Source organism: Lagopus muta, chromosome 13 (assembly GCF_023343835.1).
Source record: "Lagopus muta isolate bLagMut1 chromosome 13, bLagMut1 primary, whole genome shotgun sequence".
In the NCBI taxonomy this organism is placed as follows: domain Eukaryota; kingdom Metazoa; phylum Chordata; class Aves; order Galliformes; family Phasianidae; genus Lagopus; species Lagopus muta.
Window position 1 is genome coordinate 5,010,949 of NC_064445.1, and position 21,932 is coordinate 5,032,880.

General features: G+C 43.2%; 1 protein-coding gene across 2 annotated transcripts in view; it reads right to left on the reverse strand.

Annotated features, from left to right (window-relative positions):
- Positions 1-21,932, reverse strand: part of MCF2 (MCF.2 cell line derived transforming sequence) — a 49,125-nt gene that overhangs the window by 7,154 nt on the left and 20,039 nt on the right. For both annotated transcript variants that reach the window (XM_048959472.1, XM_048959473.1), the window contains 23 exons: positions 21,766-21,882; positions 20,374-20,523; positions 18,204-18,328; positions 17,661-17,775; positions 17,177-17,296; positions 15,797-15,988; positions 14,736-14,927; positions 14,423-14,594; positions 12,311-12,399; positions 11,672-11,760; positions 11,381-11,447; positions 9,471-9,586; positions 9,287-9,356; positions 8,831-8,923; positions 8,414-8,506; positions 7,329-7,454; positions 6,308-6,529; positions 3,101-3,193; positions 1,812-1,890; positions 1,214-1,277; positions 872-978; positions 685-797; positions 293-405 (listed from right to left, as the gene is read on the reverse strand). In XM_048959472.1, the coding sequence (XP_048815429.1) occupies positions 293-405; positions 685-797; positions 872-978; positions 1,214-1,277; positions 1,812-1,890; positions 3,101-3,193; positions 6,308-6,529; positions 7,329-7,454; positions 8,414-8,506; positions 8,831-8,923; positions 9,287-9,356; positions 9,471-9,586; positions 11,381-11,447; positions 11,672-11,760; positions 12,311-12,399; positions 14,423-14,594; positions 14,736-14,927; positions 15,797-15,988; positions 17,177-17,296; positions 17,661-17,775; positions 18,204-18,328; positions 20,374-20,523; positions 21,766-21,882 (2,717 nt within the window). The remainder of the gene's footprint in view (positions 1-292; positions 406-684; positions 798-871; positions 979-1,213; positions 1,278-1,811; positions 1,891-3,100; positions 3,194-6,307; positions 6,530-7,328; positions 7,455-8,413; positions 8,507-8,830; positions 8,924-9,286; positions 9,357-9,470; positions 9,587-11,380; positions 11,448-11,671; positions 11,761-12,310; positions 12,400-14,422; positions 14,595-14,735; positions 14,928-15,796; positions 15,989-17,176; positions 17,297-17,660; positions 17,776-18,203; positions 18,329-20,373; positions 20,524-21,765; positions 21,883-21,932) is intronic.

A 21,932-nucleotide genomic window follows, 5' to 3' on the forward strand; every position in this document is an offset into this window, starting at 1 on the left:
AGCTCTCACTCAAACCACCCATTTGAGCTGCAAGAGCACTACCAAGGGGCTGCTGAGATGTCAGCGTAACACAGCTCACATACCCAAGGCAAGGGAAGTCCAAACACATTTTTTGAGGCCAAACCAGATTGTAAGGTCCCTAGACTTGTAAAGGGAATGAATTCTCTGACTTTCTGGAATAGACTGAAACCTAATCAGAAGCTGCAAGGAGTGGACCACCAGGCAGGTGAGGCAGCATGGCACTGCCGTGCAGGCTCTTAGAGATAAGGTAAAGCAATCCTAAAATACCTACCACTGTCCCTCACCATCTTCATGCAAAAGCTGAATTTCGTCCCCATTTTTCACCAGCAGATCCTCTGATCCTCTCCTCTTGCAGTCTGCAAGGGCTTTGTATTTTCCTGGAGACTGTGGCAGAAAGAGAAAAAAATTATCTGCTTGAGCTACATTCAGTATCACACAGCCTTTATTTCTGACTGCCGCAGGGAATGTGATAGAGCACTAACAGCTACCTTAATTTAAATGGTTTCAAGGAACTGAAACAACTCATCTGATATCTCCTCATTTCCCAAATGGAGATGTAGAAAAATGAAGACATGGAGAAGCCACACCTGTCACCCAGTGAAGCCTGCTAAAGCAACGCAATCAAAACCTCAAGCTTTGGTGCTTCTTCAGTTCTGTACTAACCAGCTGGTTCCCCTCCTCCTCTTCGGTGTCTGAGCAGTTTGAAAGGTACTGGTTGCCAGACCACTCCTCCAGACCCTCACAGATCTCCAGGGACTGTGACATTCCTGGCCAGCCTGCAAGACAGCATGCAGCTCAGCTGGGGAACCCTGTGCCCACACAGTGCCCCGAAGGAAGGGAGGTGCCATACTTCTGTGGGGTTTGCTCTGGGGTGACAGGAGCACGCTGTCCAGTGGCACTGGGCTGGTGCGCTCCGAGTCGTTCTCTTCTGAGCTTATGGAGGCTCTCTGCTGCTTTCTGAAAGATTAAATATGCATATATATTAGTTGTACGTGAGAAATGAAACTAAACTCCGTGAAGATTCGTAAAGCAGGATCAGAAATATTAATGGTACTTATTAATTTATGCTTTTCTGAAGGATCTCAGTGCCCAGTTTCGATTACTGGGTGGACACAAAAAGAAAACTTCAGCTCAGGTTGTGCTGTCAGATGAGTGCTCGCTGGTGCCCCCCCCAGCCACCCCAGGGACTCACCCATCACTCAGCTGGGAGGAGAGGTGGAGCTGGTCAGTGCACGAGCTAGGCTGCTGTTTCTCCACTGTGGGGAGGTCAGACATCAGATTTACATCCTTGTTTCTTAGCAGCTGTCGCACTTGAAGCATTATTTTCAAAGCTAGGCCTTTCAAACAACTCTAATGATTATTGTTTAGAGAAAACCAGACCTAGGGACTATTACAAAGAGCAGATTTAGTTATGATTAAGATGGCATGTTAGCACAAATCCAATAGCAAGCATTCCACTGAAGTCTATGGGACTATAATATGCTTAAAACAAGGCATCTGCTATGAATCTTGTTGAATTAAGCATATGAGAACAAATGTGAAATAACTCTCCACGGTAATAGAAGAAAAAAAAGGTACCTCTGTAATTCATTTCTACTTGAGCACTCGGCCTCTACAGCTCTAACATGTTATTTCCCTGTAATGTAGACCTCACTCCAGAATTGTGCTACTGGGTTTCTTCTGAAAATCAATTCTCTGGTGAGAATTAGTGGATTTGAAGATTTAGCAGTGTGAAAATAGGAAAGGTTCTGCAGCAGAGTGAATGCCACAGACAAATTGGTCAAATGTACCTTTTATGAGCTCCTGCTGCTTGAATAAAATTTTTCTGATTTCATTTAACCATGCCATCTTCAGATCTACTGTTTGGGCCTGAAAGAAGAGAGAATTGTCTGAATTTTGAATTATGAATCACCCATTATATTGTATGAATAGAATCTTACTTTTCAATGCTGCAATTATCTGAAATCCCCTTTCATCCAAAGCCAGCGTTAAATATAAAATATTCTTCATCTTTTTAAATTAACAATCCCACCACATCCAGGCAACGCAGTAGAAATGGTGGAGACATCACTACAACCCAAGGAGTACAGGAAAAAGCACATCTGAGCATGCAATAATTCTCTTTTTAAAATCCCAAAGGGCCAAAACTATCATAGAATCACAGAATGGCCTGGGTTGAAAAGGCCCACAATGCTCATCCAGTTCCAACCCTCTGCTGTGTGCAGGTCGCCAACCAGCAGCCCAGGCTGCCCAGAGCCACATCCAGCCTGGCCTTGAATGCCTGCAGGGATGGGGCATCCACAGCCTCTTTGGGCAACCTGTTCCAGTGCCTCACCACCCTCTGGGTGAAAAACTTCCTCCTAATATCCAACCTAAACCTCCCCTGTGTCAGTTTAAAACAATTCCCCCTTTGGAATGGGATATATGTATACCCTACATACATCTGAGTTGAAGTTTGTTACTGGATTATAACAAGGAGGAAAAAGCTCAGCAGAGGGCAAATTAAAAACAGATGTCAACAAACAATATTTTCACAAGAGGTTGTGCTCTGAACACAGCATTAGGCAAATACTTCACTCTTATAAAATTATATTCAAAATGCTACAAAAGAGGGGAAAATAAACAGGAAAAAAATAGGCTACTGTTCCATAGACTAATCAAACTACCATTGGAAATAGCACCATGGAAGCTAAGCCTTCACTCTGGGGGCAGTTCCAGCATCTAATTGTAGAAGAGCATGTGTTTATGTTCATTAAAGCATGAGGCCCATTTCCCATCTCAGTTCATGTAAGCTGCTAAGCACAATAAAATGTGTTTTTTTTTTTTCAACTACTGGTCTATTTGAGACTGCATTTGGAATTAAAGGCTCTATTTCCAAGGACCAGCTCTGTCCCCACTTTTACAGCCCTGTACTGGACTCTGAGGAGTAGCCACTGGGACAGCTCTGTGAACAGAGACATAGGCAAGGAGAAAGAAGAAATATAAGCTGAATGTCTGATAACCTTATATCCTGAGAAGATCAAGAGGAGACATTTCCACACCACTGTTTACAAATACTCAGATCTCTGAAGCTACAAACCTGCACAACGTATACCTCTTCTCTTCCACTATACCAGATTTCAAATTTTCTATGATCCCCCTTCACGTTCTCAGTTATTCCAACTGCATTCATCTGCAAAGAGAAAAGAACCAAAAAATGAAGCATGTTACAAGTCTTTCCCCTTTAAAATGAATCCATGTATTTTGCACCATGCTGAATTGGCTGAAAACAGCTTTGTTTAACACCTTTCATCAATTTTCATTTCAGCAGCCACTGGAAGTCACCATCTAGTTATTCCCCCTGATTTCCATCAGCTTGTCTTATTTACCAAAGCTTTCTTATAACCACTAACAGACTTCAGAATTTCTACTCAAGAATCAGTGGAACAAAATGAAAAGTTATCTCATGTCTCTTCCAGCATGACATTTCTCAGATGAGTTATAAGAAGCTTTACAAGTGCATGGCACATTATCTTCCTACATAATTTGTGCTGTGCTATATTTTATTTACTTCAAACCCACCTGAGAAGCCCTTAGCTCCTTCAGGAATTTCAGTTCACTCTTTTGGTCTCTGACCCATCCACTGAGCACAACATGCAATTATTGTCCCATTCCTGATATTGCATAAACTTGTTTCTTGTTTAAAGCAGATTTTGCTAGCGATTCACCACTGATTAACAGAGGATCAAAAAGTCAAGTATTCCACTTTCATGTTTTGAAACAGATCTAATAATAATGGTATCATATCATTAATTATTCACACAGGTGGCCATAAGCAAATCCAGTACAAATACAAATAAAGCCTGAGAAAGAACATCTGTTAAACACTGCTGATCCTTTCTGACTATGTGCCTGGTCAGAGCTTTTGTCTGCAAGGCTACAACAGTTACAGGTGGGATCACACGGTCAAGCTCTCTGTTCCTACTTATTCTCTCAAAGGTTGGCACTCATTTCAGTGACTATGAAGAGCCTCAGGAGAAAGGAAGCAAGCTGCTAATTAGCTTTCTTCATTTCTTCACTGGTATAAATAGCAGAGCTCTTGTGAACTTGCAGGAAACTCCAGACTCAGCAAGGAAGGGCACTGAACAGCAAGCAGCATTTCCCAGCCCCTCTTTGTCTCTCATTGTTGCGCACAATGAGGTTTCACCAAAGTCTCCAGGTCTGTACTGATGATTAGAACTGAGACTGATCACTGACTGAAGCCACAGACCATTTGCACATCTGCAATCTCACACATATCCATTCCTTTATTTAAAACTGCACCTATTTAAAAAAGCACAGGTTAAAATCTGCAGCATAGCCTTGCCATGAAGGCATTATATCTCAGAAAACTTCGGGCTTGTGCAGTATGGTGCCACAATGCCACGGAAAGTGAGATCAGGCTCTACTCTGACTGTAGGCAAATGCAACACTGAGATGTTGAAAGGGAAACCTAGAGAGCACTCATCCAGACTCCCATTTCCAGTTCTGTGCTGCCCCTCTGGATTGGCAGTTCCACTTGGTGTCCACGACAGAACTGCCCAGGCATCAAGATACCTGGAACTTTAGATTATCCACTGTAAGGACACGAAGGAAGGTTCCAGAAATAGGTGTATTTATGCCACGTTGATTCATGTTAGAGTATTTTAAAATACCTTTTCCTCCTTCCAAGCAGGATTTACTGTCCCTTCAGCTGCAGTTTGGTGCAATGCAGATGGAGGTGGCTGAGCTTAACACTTTGGGATGGCATCCATCTGCACCACCTTCCACTGTGGCAAAAGGCAGACAATCTACCTTGCACTGCAATGAGTTATAAACCTGCATGCTTTAAGTTACTGAGTATCAGCTAAAGAAATACTTATTGCTGGCTATTTTATATAACATTTAAAATATTATCTTGCTTTTAAAGTCTGCCTGTTTGGGGAAAGTTTTGGGGTTTTGTTTTTGCTGTTTCTACAGATGTCCGGTTTCACCGCTTCCATGAAACAGCTTTCTTTAATTCTGAATCCCTGCAAAGCATTCTGGCAAGGAAAATTAATTCCATGATACTATCACCAATCAACCAAATGCTGAGCTCAGGAAGCGTGGTTTTACCCTCAGGACAGCAATTCTGAGAATCTGTGTGCACGGATGTATTAATGCTTCAGCACCCAGGCATTCTCTAACCACAACCTCTCACCTTAGCAATCAAAAATGCTGGAAAATGAACCCCTCCTAGACAAAAACTGGCCTGAATGTCTGGACTCTTGAACACAAGATTTTCTCCTCTGAGCAGGTTTCTCCATGCTGCCTCTTCAGATCTTTCAAAAGCACATACGGCAAAACAAGTGCTACAGGGAAAACAAGCTCCCCAGAAAGAAAACTATGTTGTTTGGGAAAAGCACTTAAGTAGCTAAACATATGGACTGGGATTTGTTTTTAATACACAATTTGTAATGTGCACCAGAGCTGAACAGACTTATCTACTGTAACATCCTTGAAAGGTTTCTGACTGCTGGTGTCATCTCTCTCCCCAGACCCCATGTAGATCAGGAGACTCACAGCATCTGGGCTCGAAGGCTCAGCCTCCAAGTGCCCATTTGCTTTGCCTTTCTGTGACGTACCTATATTGCTTTTTTATTTATCAAGAAAAACGAGGCAGAGTGTTGAGACAAAAAGCTCGTGTTAGAAGTGCTCATCAGACACAATAAGCCAGACGGTCTCTTTTAGAGAAGCAGTTTGGGATTTTTATTGACAAGAGTTGGCATTTATAGGCTTGGGGCAGTTGTTTACGTCCCTCCTGTTTAGCCAGAGGCTGTTCTCCTTGCCTGATAATTATGTTTCTAGCTGCAGCTGGAGCCTGCTGAAGGAGAAAAGCATAGGAGAGGAAGAGCAGTGATACCCCTCCTCCTGGCTGTGCAGCAGGAGGCTGTGCCTCCTTGGAGACCAGGAACATAAGGAGCCCTGATTCTTCCAAGGAGCTGGGCATGACAGCAGTTCATGCTGTCCATTTCATGCTTTCCTTTGTCCTGGAAAGCAGACTAGAGGAGGGAAGAAGGCACATCTCCATCCCTGGGACTTATCCAAAGCACTGCTTCTCTGGCAGCTGCCACTCCATAATCCACTACGTTACTACATCAACCGGCCTTTCATGGCACCTCCATTTGGAGCATTATAGTCCTTGATAGCAGAAACCAAGCCACTGCACTACTGAAAACATACTCTCTGGGTTCACAGAGTTAACAGTTTACAATCCCCATGGCAATGGCCCCAAAGAAAAAATCCTTACTTTCAGAAAATGCTTAAAACTGTAAGATGAAGTTTTATCATATCCATCTCCGTGATCCTCACGCTTCTTGCAGAAGACCAAGGCTTTCTCATATAGGAAGAGATGCCTCTGCATTGGCTTGAACCTGGCAAGATCCTTCATTTTTGTTGGGCCTTTTCGGTGTCCTGTCCAAACACTGAAAGATCCTTGCATCAATACTTTTCCTAGTTCACTCAAGTCGCCCTGGTGAAAGTATGACAAACACGTATTAAAAAGTTTACATCAATTAAAATGTAGGAGGACTGTGCAAACAATGAAGGGCAATGGGGCCAGCTCTGTTCCAAGGCACGTCACTCTAAGAATAGGTCTTCCTGGAAGGATCAGATGATCTTTTGGGAGTGATGGCATGGTGCCAGGAGGGAAGAAGAGGTCTCAGACACAAGCCTACAGTTAGTCTATGCAAAGGAATACAAGTCAATAGCTGGAGGGTAAGAAAACTTGCCAACACCCAGAAAAGATCATATCAAGGGTTCCCCCATATCAGTGAGACGAGAGCTGAGCCTGAACAGAGGTTGTGCAGAATGGGAAGAAAAGGATTTTTCAAGTAGGCCAGGAATGTGACCAGCAGCTCAGCCATCCACTCAGCACTCCCTGAATCCCTAGGAAGGACGGCCACTTCAACAGGCAAGGAGCAAAACCTACTTCAGGGTGTATTTAATTAAAGGTTGAATGAGAAATATGATGACAGCCCAGCTCAGTTATAAGGTGAACCATTTGAGAACTAAGGTAGATTCTGAAAAAATGCTCCCAGGAACCACAAGGTGGCAAATGTGGGAACTATGTAACTTCACATACAGTTTGGATGGGAACAGCTTCCAAAATCCTGAAATCAAATGGAAGACTGACATCTATAAGCTTCCTGATGCCATTCAGGTTGCAATTGTTCTAATGTGGTTTTAAGTTCCTACATCCTGGGACACCAACCACTTCCAATATATCAACCAGCACTGTGCAAGTTCTTCAATTACTGAAATCTACTCACGTCATATCCTGTTATTGAAATCTGATGCATAGAGTCATTGACTGATTTTAGCAAATCCAGCATTGCAACCAGAGCTTCTTGAAGTTCCTGAACTCCATCACAGCTTGTGCTGTACTTTAACAACTCCTGAAAATAGAAATGGAAGAATATGTGCTTGCAACTGAACAAAGCAAACTTTTTTCCAGCTCACCAAAGTTTCCAATGTCCAAGAGCAAGCTGCACTCCCTGAGTTTCTTTTTTCATATGTCAATGGAAAAAGCACTAATTGCAAACCAGTCAATATGAGGTGTGGAATATCACTGTCCATTTTCTCTGGGTTTCTTTGAGGACAGCATCAGGTTACAGAGTGGCATCACTCTTACCTGAGTTCTTTGTGTTGCATTTTCCTGCTTGATAAGAAATGGCAAATATGACTCAGGTTTGGCATCAGCTGCTAATAAGGCACAAATGTATTCATATGAGTTTGCAGTAGATGACTGTCTGCAGTTTGGCAGACAGAAGGAAGATTTTATAAATCCTGGAGCCTTCAAGCCAATAAGCAGAAGACAGAATTGGCAACACTATGACTGATATAAAATTATTCTCATATTTCATATCTCCTCTGCCTGCTTAGAGCCTCGTGTACTCATTCCTCATTCAAGAAGCTGGAAGGTGAGATTCAGCAACCTTCAGAAGCTACCACCCCAGTTCTCTGTAAAGTGGGAAAGGCAGCATGCTCTGCATCAGAATGGGGACAAAAGGATGAATGCATTAAAGATTATGGGCACTACAACAACCCAAGCAGAAGAGATGAATCAACGTGGTAGGTTTTCATTCATCACACCCTTATGGACATCTCTGGTTCATTTTTCTTGCATTTTACATCTCTGAACAGACTCAGTTCTTCCCCCCACTAAAACAACACGTTAAAAGCACACACTCCTCCTTCAGGTATGAAAAATGTCAACCTTGCTGAACATCACTTTGGAGAACCAAGCTCAGCAACACGTAACCTAAGGCTTTATTTAGAGGTAAACTTTAACTGAAAAATAAAATGGAAAACAAATCTATCTCCAAATGTCATTCAAAAGCAGTGTCTGAAATACCTTCAGAAGCAACTGGTATTTTGTCAGGCGCTGCACTGGTTTGAGCAAATAGGAATCCAGCCCAAGCTTGTGCTCTAATTTTCTTTGGCACTCCTGAAACAAAGAATTCATATTAGGTAAGCTATGTGCTAACAATCTGCAGTTATTCTAACAGCATGAGTAATATGGTTTGAAGACTTCAAAGATTTCATGTAAGACTGTTCTATAGTTCATATAATGAAAGAGATTTCATAAAAACACATGATGTGGATGGATCTGCCTTAAATTCTTTGTATACAAGCAACTCCAACTGCCATTTTGGTGCAGCTTTCACGCAATGGCAAACGGAATGCACTGCAGAAACAGTGGAGTGCTGAGAGTGGTGTTCAGGATAAGTGCCCCAGGATGACACTGCCTTGATAGAAATTAACATCTCACCTGGAAGAAGGTGCTCTCAGAGCACTGCCTCCACAGGGACTCTGACCGGGGCTTGTTCTGACAGTATTTCTCATACATCTGGAAATCCTCTCGCTGCAAAGAAAGCCAAAATGCAAGTCAGCCACATGTATGCAAGCCTGCTGGGCAGCTAAATAGAAGGAATACCTGAACTGTAACATGCTTTTATCTCTGCTTCCAAGTATAACATCTGAAAGTCAGAGCTCAGGTAAAAGAGCCACTGCTGAGAAGCAGAATGCTTCTTGAAGCAAGTCATCATGACCGCTGCTTTCCCCCATCTGCTGCTGTCCACACAGTTGCATTCCCTCCCTTGCTGTTGGAATTACATATCAGAAGCACCTCATCCAACTGACACAACTGAGATGTTGAAGAGTGCAAAGCACAGCAGAAACATTGGCCTTAAAAAGTCTGTCTCATATGTGAAAATGAGTCACCAACCCTGTCTAGGAAACAAAATCCCACTCTCTCGGGTGCTCCCAGGCAGCTTTCCAAACTGTGCAGGAATATTCTGCAAGAGACAGGGGAAGAGACAAAACGCAGCTGTGAGCAAGGTACTTCTTGGGTGCTTCATCATTACAGGAAATCAGTGAGGCAAAGAGGGGGAGGAGAGCCAGCACCATACTTGTTGTGGAAGTCGTATATCTCGGGCATGTTTCCAAAGAGGACATCCTTCCTGTTCCTCAGCACGGGAGGCATAAGGATGACCATGGCAGGGTTGTCCATCTCAGCTCTGTAGCCCTGCAGGATGCAAAGTGGGTTAATTGCTCAGTTTATCAGGCTTTTGCTTGGCACCTCCCCAGAGGCAGAGGACAAGGGGATGTGAGCAGACTTCCAGTATAATCTACTTCATTTCAAATTTCTACATCCCTGTCATTTAGCACATTAGCCCTCAGTATATAGGCAAGCGGGGCTGTGGTCCAGCAGAGAATGGCATGGGACAGCTTTCCTGGGGTGAGTGAATGCTGTGGAGTCATTCTGATCACCAAAGGCAAATTGCAGTCACTTTCTGCTCACTACAGCCCAGCTGATCCCACAGGAATACTTGTCTGGGTTAAACACATCCGCTGTTACGGCCCTGGGACACGAGTGACAACCGTGTTTGTACAGAACGTGCAGTCACAGATGCTGTCACAAGATCCAGTGTACAAGGTGATTTGTTACAGAGCAGAGAAGGCCTGTGATCAAATACCACAATCAATGGGCTTTTTGCTCTTGCACAAGACATGCTCAACAGCAGATCTTGCTCTCCTCAATTCCTGCTGCCTCAGGAGTCTGTCCCCTATCGCCCCACCTGCCTCTTGTACTCACAGCCTCCCAGAAGGAAGCCTTTGCTGCCAACTGCTGGGTGGAATTAGCAACAGTGCAAAGCTCTGCAGGAAAATGACATTACTGCGCCAACACAAAACCAGCTACCAGATGTGGTAAATACCCTAAATGTAGAAGAGGAGAAAGGCAGAGCCAGCACTCAGGACCATCTCTGCAAAGAAAACAGCAAAAAGCTATTGGCAGCAGCTCAGGCAGCTCCTGCCAGTCACTAAGTGCTGCACAAAACTGAGGTCAATTTAATAGAAGTAGCAAATGTTTGCTAAAACATACTTAGTATGTATGGCAGATCTTCTTTGGCTTTTCATACTAATCTCTTAATTAATTATGGTTTAAATCAGTATTCCTTCCACCAAGCAGGCGTTCTGTATTCGATTAAGGATGCAGCAGAAGATAAGTATCTGGAAAATTAGTCATTTTTATTTAACCACTGCAAGGAAGTTTCACTCTTCTATGGAAATGTTATTTTCAGACAACTTATCTTGCCCTGTCCACCGTCCCCTATCTGGACTGGACACAGCAATAAACCCACATAGCTGCCAACTGCTTTATCACATCAAGTGCAGTTTAACAAAACAAAAGCCAATCAGTGCAAGGAAGTTCTGTGTAACTGTGTAACTACCTGCAGCTGAATAGATTTATATGGTGCTTGTTCTCAGGTCAGAGAAACATAATCAGGATGAGGTAATTAACAGTGACTTGCTTCATTCAATCGGCAAGTGGCATTGTGGAACAAAATACATGTGTTTAAAATAGCAGCACAGAAATTACAATCTGCTTTCTGGATTAAGAAATGCGCTTTAACATCCACAAACCTCAAAGCATTGAGACAGAAACCTTCCAAACATAAAACACAACCTCCTTTCATCTCCAAAAGGTAAAGAACTGAGGGAGCAGTTAAAAAACACCAGCTCTTTGTACATGTTCACAAGCAGTGATAGAACTAATTACCAGTGCATGTGTGTACAAACAGAAGGCTTCTTCCTCATTCTGGATGAAAAGTTCATCCTGACACCAACTGTTCCTGCAGATGCCTCCTACTTAGAAATAAAAAGGGAGAAGACTTGAAAATTCATGACTAGCTGGGGGATCTGACAGTTTGGTAGAAACCTGTCCTGTCACATTTCTGCTTCGTTCGACAGAGTGGCAGGTGCTCTTTTGTACAAGTCACCAGGGAGCAATAATGAGCAATCTGAAGAAGTCACTCACCGTCAGAACAGTGAACAGTTCCTCTACATACACTCTCTCCGTTTCTATAAGCTCATTTATGACATGGCTACAAGAAAGAAATATATACATATATTATGTCTGCATTAGAAAAAAGCACAAGCAATTTGTGCAAGCCTAGAACACAGTATGACCTCATTAACAACCAACACAGGGATGACAAAATAGGCAAAAGTGCAAGAGATGACATCAAGCACTATGACGTACATGGATGGTGAAAGGGCTGACCAGAAACACATCAGTCAGAGTGATTTAAACTGGGTGAAAGCTTACCCTTTCAGTATATCTAAGTTGTCATCACTGTCTGAAATAAAAGACTGCAAGGAATTCCGTTTTTCCTGATAATCGTGCATTACTTCAATCTGGAAAAGAAATGGGATGGACCTGAAGGAGCTGCAGAGGTCACTGCAGAGGCAGGATAAGCCCAGCCCTTAGTGCAGCTCCAGAATCTTGGGGAAGGATGAAATATGCTGCTTTTTTAAGAAATCCTTTGTGCCACTGAACTTCAGAAGAGCAAAGCTTCTACTGGGCAGCCAGAAAGTCCCAGAAATTATTATGCTACGTAATATCTGGAAGTACTGACAACATTCATTCATGCAGAAACCAGAGAATGGTCCCCACAGGGGAAATATTTGATGTCTATTTGCAAGATTCTGCATCCACACAGTTATGCAAATTCAGGGAACAACACACAGGAGAACCATATCTGTTACTTGGCAAAACAACCCAAGATAGAACTCAGATGCTGGGCAAATCCAAATAAACTACAGGAGTAAGAAAGGTCAAATATTTTTTAAATTAAAAAACAAACAAACTGCCTTCACATCCCGATCTGAATGCAGTCAATTTTTCCCATTTTCAGATGGGTTCTCAGTCTATAAAACACATTCAGATTTTGTTAGCAATTATTACCTTGCGTGAGCTTGGAGTTTTTCTTGATGTTTTCTTCCCAGGGAGAGAGAGGTCAAATGAAAATTTCAAACTGGAATTAAAATCCACACCTTGGATAGAAAAAAAAAAATAATCATTCCATAATGTACATCTACTGTGACAGAGATGGTTCAGAGAGTAGCTAACAAGACATGAAGAGAAATGGGATATATTTTAAGAACGAGTGATTAGTTAGCAAATACTACAAGCAAAGTGACTCATCAGACAGGGCTTCAAACCCAGGGTAACTTGAAAGAGGAACTGGGTGTCCTCAGACCACAACAGAAAGAAGAAAAAAAAGGAAAAGAGGACAAAAGTAATGCACTGAGAGGTGGTTTGGTTTCAATCCGCGCCATCAAACCCACACATCTCAAAGCACTCCCGGCGGAGCCCAGCGTGTCTTTGACACCGCACATCGCCCAGCAGGACGGCAGCATTTTGATGTTTGGTGTCAAATGGAGGCCTTATTAAAAAGCTCTCTCGGCGTGATCTATCCAGAGAAGAGCCTTTTGTCTTTCCCCTCTTGCTGGCTGTGCTCATTTCAACATGCCTGATCACTTCTCTCAGGAATATGATTAATGGAGGATACCTGTGCTTTGTGATGGAGTGCCCTGCCTAGAAAAATGCACATCACATGAAGGCAGTGCAATGAGCACATCTGGCCTGTGGATGATGGCCTACAGCATCCCACAGAGATGGCCAGACCCCTATTACTGAAACCATTTCTCCTTAACACTTTCCTGCTTCTAGAAAGCTGAAAAAACCTCTGTAAAATGGGCAGTATTTTAGTTTAAAGATGGAGTTTTTTTGTCTTGTATGGAAACTCAGAGGGCATGCAACGTGGCATTGGCTGGAGACGAGAAAATCTAGGCTTTATTTGCAGCACTGGTCTGTATACTGAGTAGCTTCATTCCCTTCATTCCACTAGCTTTCTTATTTACACTATTAGCTCCCTGAATTGGAGCCACTGTTACTGCTTGTATGACACCTGCTACAATTCACCACAGCCAATCCACACTAATTCATCATAAACAAATTTGTATCAAAGCAGATCAATGGTGCCTGATCATCTCATGCAGTCATATTTCATATTCCCACATAACAGCATACCCCTGGTTTAAAACACACCAACACTGCTTTAAAGTACTTCTGAATACTGATACATAAAGGGCTGCTAAAGATGGAAGCTTTAATGATATCATTTAACGTTAACATTGTGCTACATCTCATTAACAAAATGAAGGCAGAACATGCAGCAACCTCAGTTCAGCCAGAACTGGTACCTTTATGGGCATTAATTATTCCACAATTGGGATTTAAGGATGACATTCTCAAAGAATCAAAGGCGGTTGAACATCCAGCTTGTCACTTATGTTCATGAGATTCAGCTCCTCGTGTATCTAGGCTCCTTTGCAAACGTCAGTCTAATTTTATGTCAGTTCTAGCCCACGACAACTAAGGAGATTGTCACCAAGAACAGGTTTATAAATAGGCTTCAGGCTATGGAATGGGCTAACAAATTTATGTTCTTTTTTTTCCCCTGTATCACTAATTTACCAGTTCATCCATGTAAGATGCTAGGAAAACAGAAGTGGAAGTAGGAACTGTTTTCAGCTGACTTTTTTCCACTGAACAGCTAGTGAAAATAAATACCAAGCAAGCAGTCCCACCGAGCCAGCCAGAGCTGTGTTCCTGCACAAGGAGTGCAAAAAACCTTGCACTCATTTTACCAAGTCATCTTTCTCCTTTCCACATGGCTCTTACAAGTAAGAGAACATACTAAGATATTCGGTAGCTCCAACATGTTTCAGAAAAATATTAAACACCCAGGAAACCTTGGGAGCCCTTCTCATAGCTGGGAAGTGCACGAGGAGCCAACACAACAGCACAGAGTGATTCACGACCAACTAGCCCAAGTATTCAGTGTCAGGCTTCCACACCCCATTCCTTAAACAGAAATGGGAAGCTAGACAAAAATTGGAAGACCAGTAACTCTACAGTAACTCTGCAATCTGAAGTAAGTGCTGGTTGGTTTCTCAAGTTGTTACTCATCCTAAAAATGATTATCTGAAAATAATCATGAAGATACTTGACCATGTTTAGGAGAAAACAAAGGTGACTTTGATCGTGGTGGGTTTTCTGGCCGAGGGGCCACCAGCTGGACGGGCCGCACGTGCTTATCCAGCAGCTTCTTGAAGCAGGACTGACGATTCTCAAACATGCTTCGAACATTTTCAAGCTTCACCTGCACTGACTGTATCTGGCACTGTAGAGTGAAAAAGACTTCTGTCATCAAATAACTACTGCTATTTTGCACTTGGAACCAAAGCAGAAAACAGTAATGCTGATGGTGCTGCAGTGCAGTCAGATTTTGCTTTTCACTTGGGTAATTGGGGTATTGGCTTACCTTCAATTCAGCTGTTAAGACTGACTCAAAATCATACTGTAGGGATTGGGGATCATAGTTTAAGTAGGGCGAAGAGCTTTCAAGAAATCTTTCTATGTCCTGGAGAGCTTTCTGAGCACCTTCTTTAGACTGGCACTTGTCCATCTGCTGGTTGGCAAGCAGGTAGGCACCCTCATCACAACACTGCAGGGCCTGGGGAAAACACAGAGCAAAAGCCCCTGCTAAATCAAGGTATCCATGACAAGTATCATTCATCAGCTCCACATTTTCAATGTGGAGCTCATCAGTATTTGTGAAAACCCAAACAGCTATTGCATTTTGACCACTAGCACAACCAGGAGTGCAAGGAGCCTGGGAGAGGGCTCTGCCCCACAGCAGAGATGCTGCAGTGCTCATTTCAGACAAATCCCCACAGGTTAATGCAACGTTGTAGTGAAGAATGAAGGGGAAAAAAAAGTTTCCTAATTGCCCTAAACAGTGGAATGGAACAGGGTCAGACTTCAGTGCTTTTCTCAGCAGCCTCAAGCACGCTAAAGCTGTGTGCCTTCTGGTCTAATTAGCATGAATTTCTCCAAATGTATTTTGGATGCTGATTAAGATATCAATGAGCAGTGGAGCCACATGACTCCACTTCCACACTAATACAGAGCAACTGTGCCTATTTACCAATCTGTCATCTTATTTTAAAGTCACTTACATTCATACACTTAACAAATTGCTAATAAAAAAAACCCACAGAGTCTATTTTAAAGCATTACCTCTATTGCACTGGGTATGGAAACTTCAGAAGTCAATTCATACGTGGATGCACCATGACAGTGTGAGCAACAGAAGCTAACTTCTGGTGTTCTGCATTGCTTTCTAGAGATGCCCACCTTTTTCTGCTGACTATTCACAGCACCTGTTTGCTAACTTAACCAACTGAGTCAAAGCACTCTCCAGGCTTTGGAGGAATACCTGCTTAACAAAAGTCACCAAAGCAAAGCTGCAAATTGTAGATGCTACCAGCTGTAGAGAGGCCAACCATCTGCTTCAAGGGGCACCGTATCTCCAAGCTTTACCTGCTGAAGGCGAGTATGAAGATCCAAGGTCTTCTGCAGCCGCATCTGCTTCCTTTTGATCTCATCAGACAAGACATCAGAATGGTGCCGCAGCTCGTTGCATTGCTGGCAGATTAAGTTGAGTGCATAGTGATGATTTGCTGCTAGCTGGTGTCCATGTAGTATCACCACCTGAGCCTTCCCTATCAGATCCTTCAGTGAAAGGAAGAGAAAAGATTGCATGCTTACTGAAATAATGCCAAAATATCAACATATATCAACATGCACTTGCTCTTCTTACCAGATTTCAGGTACACATAAAGATGACTGCTATTAGGAGTAGCCAGAATAGGTGGCTTACGCAGGATAAAATGTCACCCATCATCTGGGGGAGAAAAGACTTTTGCCACCCAAAAGAAGGATGAAAATGATGGTATCTCACCAAGCTAGCACTGCTGTGAATGGCTGCTGGCAATGCATTGCTGCCATTTGCAGGAAATGCAGTCTAAGAAAAGGCAGCTGATGTCCAGTTTAGGCACACTGTGCTTGTAAGCATGACAGAGACTTTCAGCAGCTACAGCAAAACAAGTCAGGCTCTTTGTAGTAGAGCTTGATGCAAAGAACATGCTGCCTTGTCTGCAGCTCCTGGCGAGTGCAGTGTTACATCTTCCCCAGGACCGGTGTTCTGCTAGGACTGCTTCCCTTCTGCACAGTATGCCTGGCCATTTGTTCTTCCTACCTCGCTCAATAAAGTATCTTTCAAAAGGCAAAAAAACCCAACAACCCTTAGACATTCCCTTAGACATTAAGAACGAGGGCTCTCGTTCTTAAATAAACCTCTAAGGGTTGTGCCTAAATCCCTAAGGACTTGTCTATAGCTCCTGGCCCACTAGTTAAGCACTGCCCTTTGCAGAAGTCACATCCTCAGTGGGGTTCCTGTGAATCATCTCACTTCACTCCTCTTTCTGCTGCATCTCTTAGTCTTCCTCCTCCATATGTTACATTCAAATCACAGACGCTTAAAGATAGCGATTTTTTTGCCTCTCCATGTGCCTGGTAACAAGTCTCTGTCTATTAGCACTGCTAAGAGCACTTAACATATAAATAATTCTTCTTCCAGCTCATTAACTCCCACATTTCCCCTATGTTCAGACATTTATCTGCTCTGGATTTTCATGGTGGCTCAGCAATTTATTTTAACTATGATAATTAAATATCCTGGTTTTCAGTGTGATCACAGTGCTGCTGCAAAGAGCACGAAGACATGAAATCAATCTTTTCCTCCATCTACTTACCAACAAACTGCACCAGAAACAGGCCATTTCAGAGAAGACCTACCACAAGAAGAGAGCATGCCTCTTATGTTTCATTAGTGCATCAGTCTGTGACACATGTACTCACCTGAGCCATGCCATCAAAATGACTCAAGTCCTTCAGCCTCTGTTTCACTTGGGAGGCACTGTCCCCAGTGTCGGGCAGTTCTGCTTGTTGACCCATTAAAAATTCAATGGCATTCTTGACCTAGACATACACACCCAAACAAAAAGACTGCTGCAAAATGATACAAAGCACAGACAGAAAATCATTCTCAGTTCAAAATCAATCACACTTCAGGCGACTGTTACATCCAGTAATAAAATGAGTTTCCAAGAGCTAATTTCTACGTTCAAAGATGCTTCTTCTCAGGTAAATCTATGTGGCTGCAGGGCAGTGATACCCAAATTAGCTCTGAATGAGGAAGAACAGCAGTCTTCCCAAGTGAGTTAGCCCTGCTACTCAGAGTTAGCATAAATTAAACACTCTCAAAATAGAAAACATAAAAATCTTTCTCTTCTCCCCCTTCCCCCAAGTCTTCTGCACACAGAAATAGTGCATCTGTTAATACCTCTTGAAAACTTTGCTCAAACTTCCACAGTTGTAAATACTGCTCCATTTTCAACTGATGTTTTTCCCAGAAGCCATCAAAAGCAGTCTCCATCTCCCGCAGCTGCCCGAGTAGCCTGGAGTAGAGAAAAAAACACAGCATTAGAACAGATGGACAAACAGATGGACAAGCCCTAGAAAGACAGTCTAGTCAGAACCCCAGTTCATCTCTCAGGAGAAATGAACCAATATATGTATGTCAGAGGCTTTTCATGAAATCATCACTGCAGATGACAGTAGCTGGGTGAAGAAGTTGTTGCCATCACCATTTTATCAGAATAAAACCTGAGAGCCCAGCATGGGGCTGAATCTGTTCCACAGCCCCATCACAAAGCCTGGAAAAAATATCAGAGTAGGTCAAAGTTGACAGAAATCAGCCAGGAAATCAACGGGTATGGAGCAAAGCTGGTATTTCTGTCTGCAAGTTTTTGATAGATACATCCATGCTGAAACAGCCCACGTTTCCACTCAAAGATCAGGCAAATCAGCAACACGCTGCACTCACCTATTCACAGTGTCCCAGTCTCCAGGCCTCTCACGGTGCTGGTCCTGGCTGCATTCACCCACATCAGGCTCTTCTAAATTGCTTAAAAGCAACTTTCCTTCTTTTGTGACTGCTGTAATGTCTTCCTGCACAATGCAAAACATTTCTGATTCAGGCTACTCCGTAAGGGTAAAGCATTTTGTGTTGCTCTCTTTTCTGCTTCCCTGCCATAAGTGGAGCACTGGTACCCATCAGGGCAAAGGACTCCCAGCAACATTTAGCTCCCTTAACCCTTGGATGTGGGACTGAACTACAGACTGGTCACCACACTAGGTGGGAACTGGCAAGCATGAAAACATGAGACCACGGAATGATTCAAGATGCACAGCACTACCATGGAGCTGCGAGCAGGAGGAATTATATTAAATATTTATCTGCAAGTCCATGCTTTCATTCAGGTATTTCTGCTGTTTAGGGATGTGCTTTTCCACGATGAAATGTTGCACAGCATTTGTTAGCATGCAGGTGGCCGCTATTCCACCCTGCTACATCTCATTCCCAGAGCCCTAAATTCTCCTTTTGATGCAAAGCCTTTCATTGTATGTCAGACAAAGTAGCTGAACTGCCTAACAGGTGCTAACTTGATTTTGTCCCATTCAGGATATCAAAGAGGTTAATTTCTCAGTTGCTCCGTTTAATTAATTTCTGTCAATTTTTCATCAGGTTTGCATCTAGCTTTTGTTCAGCACTACAGCTACATAAATTATCCTGATCAACTCATTATTTGGTCACAGGAATCAGCTGCACCAATCTTGTGGTTGTCAAGAGACATACAGGAACCCCACGTCTCACAATCTGCACACAGTTTCTCATCAGCTTTCATCTTTCATGGTCTTAGAAGGAACAAAACAAAACAAAGCCAATGGAACTGATTTCAGTCAGAAGCCCAAGAATGTTTTTGATATTTTAAATTAATAGATGTGGCATTAAAAGCAACAGATGGCTTCTACTAAGTGCTGCTGTGCTTTATATGCAAATGAAAACAGATAATGTGCCATATTTCACCCCAGAGAAAAGTGTGTACAGCTGACTTGTTTATATGCAGGACTAAGTTGGGTAACCCATATTTTCTCCCTACGCTTTGGACATAATCTGAAGCACAAAGTCTAATTCAGTCATACATCAACATATGCAGCTGCTGTTGCACTACAGCTCTGCTCATTTCCAAAGAAGAAATAAGGGACTTGCATTAGCTATAATTGCACTTGCTGTATATGTGTACATGTCTATTCAGACATGACTAGACACAGCATCCTTCAGATGTCATCTGGGGTATTTCTAACTGAGAAATCACTGTCACAAGGACGACAAATTATTATAAATGAGAATAGATACTCTTCTTTGATTTACACAAATGAATAAAGCAAAGGACCTCATTCTTCAACTGCACAGCACTGCTATTAGCATGGGGAGTGTTATGAATTGAGGGCCTGGGGATGTGCCTATGCTGTCCCAGGAAGACGCAGGAGCATCTTTCAAAGCTGCAAAGACAGCAGCACCTGTCTGCTCTACAGCTTCCACTAAATCCTACAAAAATATTCATCGGTCACGATAGCTGAAAAAAATCTTTAAATATTAAAGAAAAAAGTAGTTTTATGTGAAACATGAAGGCTCAGAGGGATCAAGTCAGGCATGCTCCGAACCATACACTCACAAGAAATCTTCACCTTGAGTGCTCTCAAGCAAACACAGCTTCCTTCACACCCCTGGGGCTGCTGCACTCAGTAAGTGTGCAGCTCTGCATGGAGGAGGGGGGAGCTGAGGACAAACCATCTCCACAGACCCACTGACAATCCTTGCGTGCAATTTTCTGCAGCACTGAGACTGAAGCAGAGGGAACCCCACCAGCCTCCTTTCTGCCACAAGGATGAGCAAAGACCAGAGGAACAGCACGTTTCAGACTTCTGTATCCAGTAAAGAGCCAATGCTGAGACAGTTTTCTGGATGCCAGCATGACAATTTACTGGAATGAGTGGCAAACATAAGTTTAACGTACAGACACAGTCATGCCATGTTCTATTTTGTTTGCTACCACATACACATGCATGGGAGGGATAGAGGAGTGGGTATCAAGCCAACAGACAGTCAAACCCCAGAAATCCCATCTCGCTGTGCTCCTGATGAGCCAAACCTTGAGCTGGAAATACTTCTCAGTGCGCAGGGCCAGGATGCGCTCAATGGAATACATGTCTTCTGGGAGCTCAGTCTCTGCCAGCTCTGTGCCAAAAGCTTGTAACATCTGTGCAATTTCCTTCACGGTTAGTGCAAAATTCTCTATTGCCTGGTGGGAGACAATAATTGAGATCAGATTGGGATTCAGGACATTGCTACAACTCATAAAGAGTGCACTAAAAGGCTGAGATCTGCAAGAGAGTGCAGCATCTGATTCTTCGAGAGGTGGCTGAGAGGCCCACTGATGGTGGAGCTGTTGTGTGCTAACAGTGGCCATCAAGACATGGCCAGCTGGCTTTTAGCACAGCTTGAATCCATATCAAGGTCTTGAAGCGGTGATGGACACAGACACCTCGTGTTTTGTTTTCTGCTGCCTGTTCTTGTGCACTGTCCTACCATTCATTGAAGGTCTATGGAAGAAGCCACCATGGGATCCATCACACAAATTACTGTAACTCCTCATCTACCATACCTCCCCTCTGACTAACCCACACCATGAACCACCTCCTGACAGCAGGACTTCAGAGAGGTCTTCAGCCTTTTGGTCATGGACATTCCCAGACTTGCAAGCCAAAATACTGGGTGACACTGCAGCTCTGGCTTTTGGGATCAGGGTAATAAATTTTAATGCAACTGAATACATTTGTATTTTCTTTAAACAGTATATTTAACAAGGAAATTTCAGCAAGCATTTTAAGAGCACCTTACACAGGAATTTTTTGAGAGGCTTTTAACATGGACACTTATCTAACACATGCAGATATGTTCTAGAAGCTCATCTTTTTCTTAAATTACCCTAACATTTTTGTCATTTATTTTGTCATTTCTGTCTCAAAGTGTGAGAGCTATGTCACTGTCGCTGTAACACATTGTGCAAAAGAACAAAACTAAGAGCCAGAAGATTTTAAAAAGCACGACAGTGGCAGTGCATCCATGCAGATGGGCAGAAACTGGCAGAAGCAACAGCTTGAACCACTCCAGCAATGATGTCTCGGGCTTTTGTTTTCACACTGAGCTCCGCATCTGTCTGCGTGGATAATGGTGCAGGACTGGGGGCACAATGATTTGTCTCAAACGCTTTCATTAGTGTTTTCATTTGTTGGAAAGGTGGCTGGGAACTCCAGCTGCCATTATAAATCCATTCAGTGCCTAATTCCGCTTGACTCCTTCGCAAACCTTAACAAGGAAAGGTGGTTGCTCCAGAGGTTACCCTCAGCTACTGCCTTACTGCCTACTGCCTTACTCAGTTACTGCCTTACCCACTGCTCACTGCCTTACAGGAGATGTTTAGCAGGGGATCAGGCCTTCCCCAGCAGATTCCCCACACCCAGTGTTGAGCCCTGGTACGTACAGTCCTGAAGATGACCCACTCGCTGTGGCAGTACTCCAAGGTGCCTCCAAACTCTGGGGTTAGCTGCTGCTCATCAATATATGTCAGCAGGTCACTAACCGAGCTCAGCATAACAACCTGCAAAGAAGGCAACACCATCAGCTGGTCGATCGTTTCCACCTAAATCA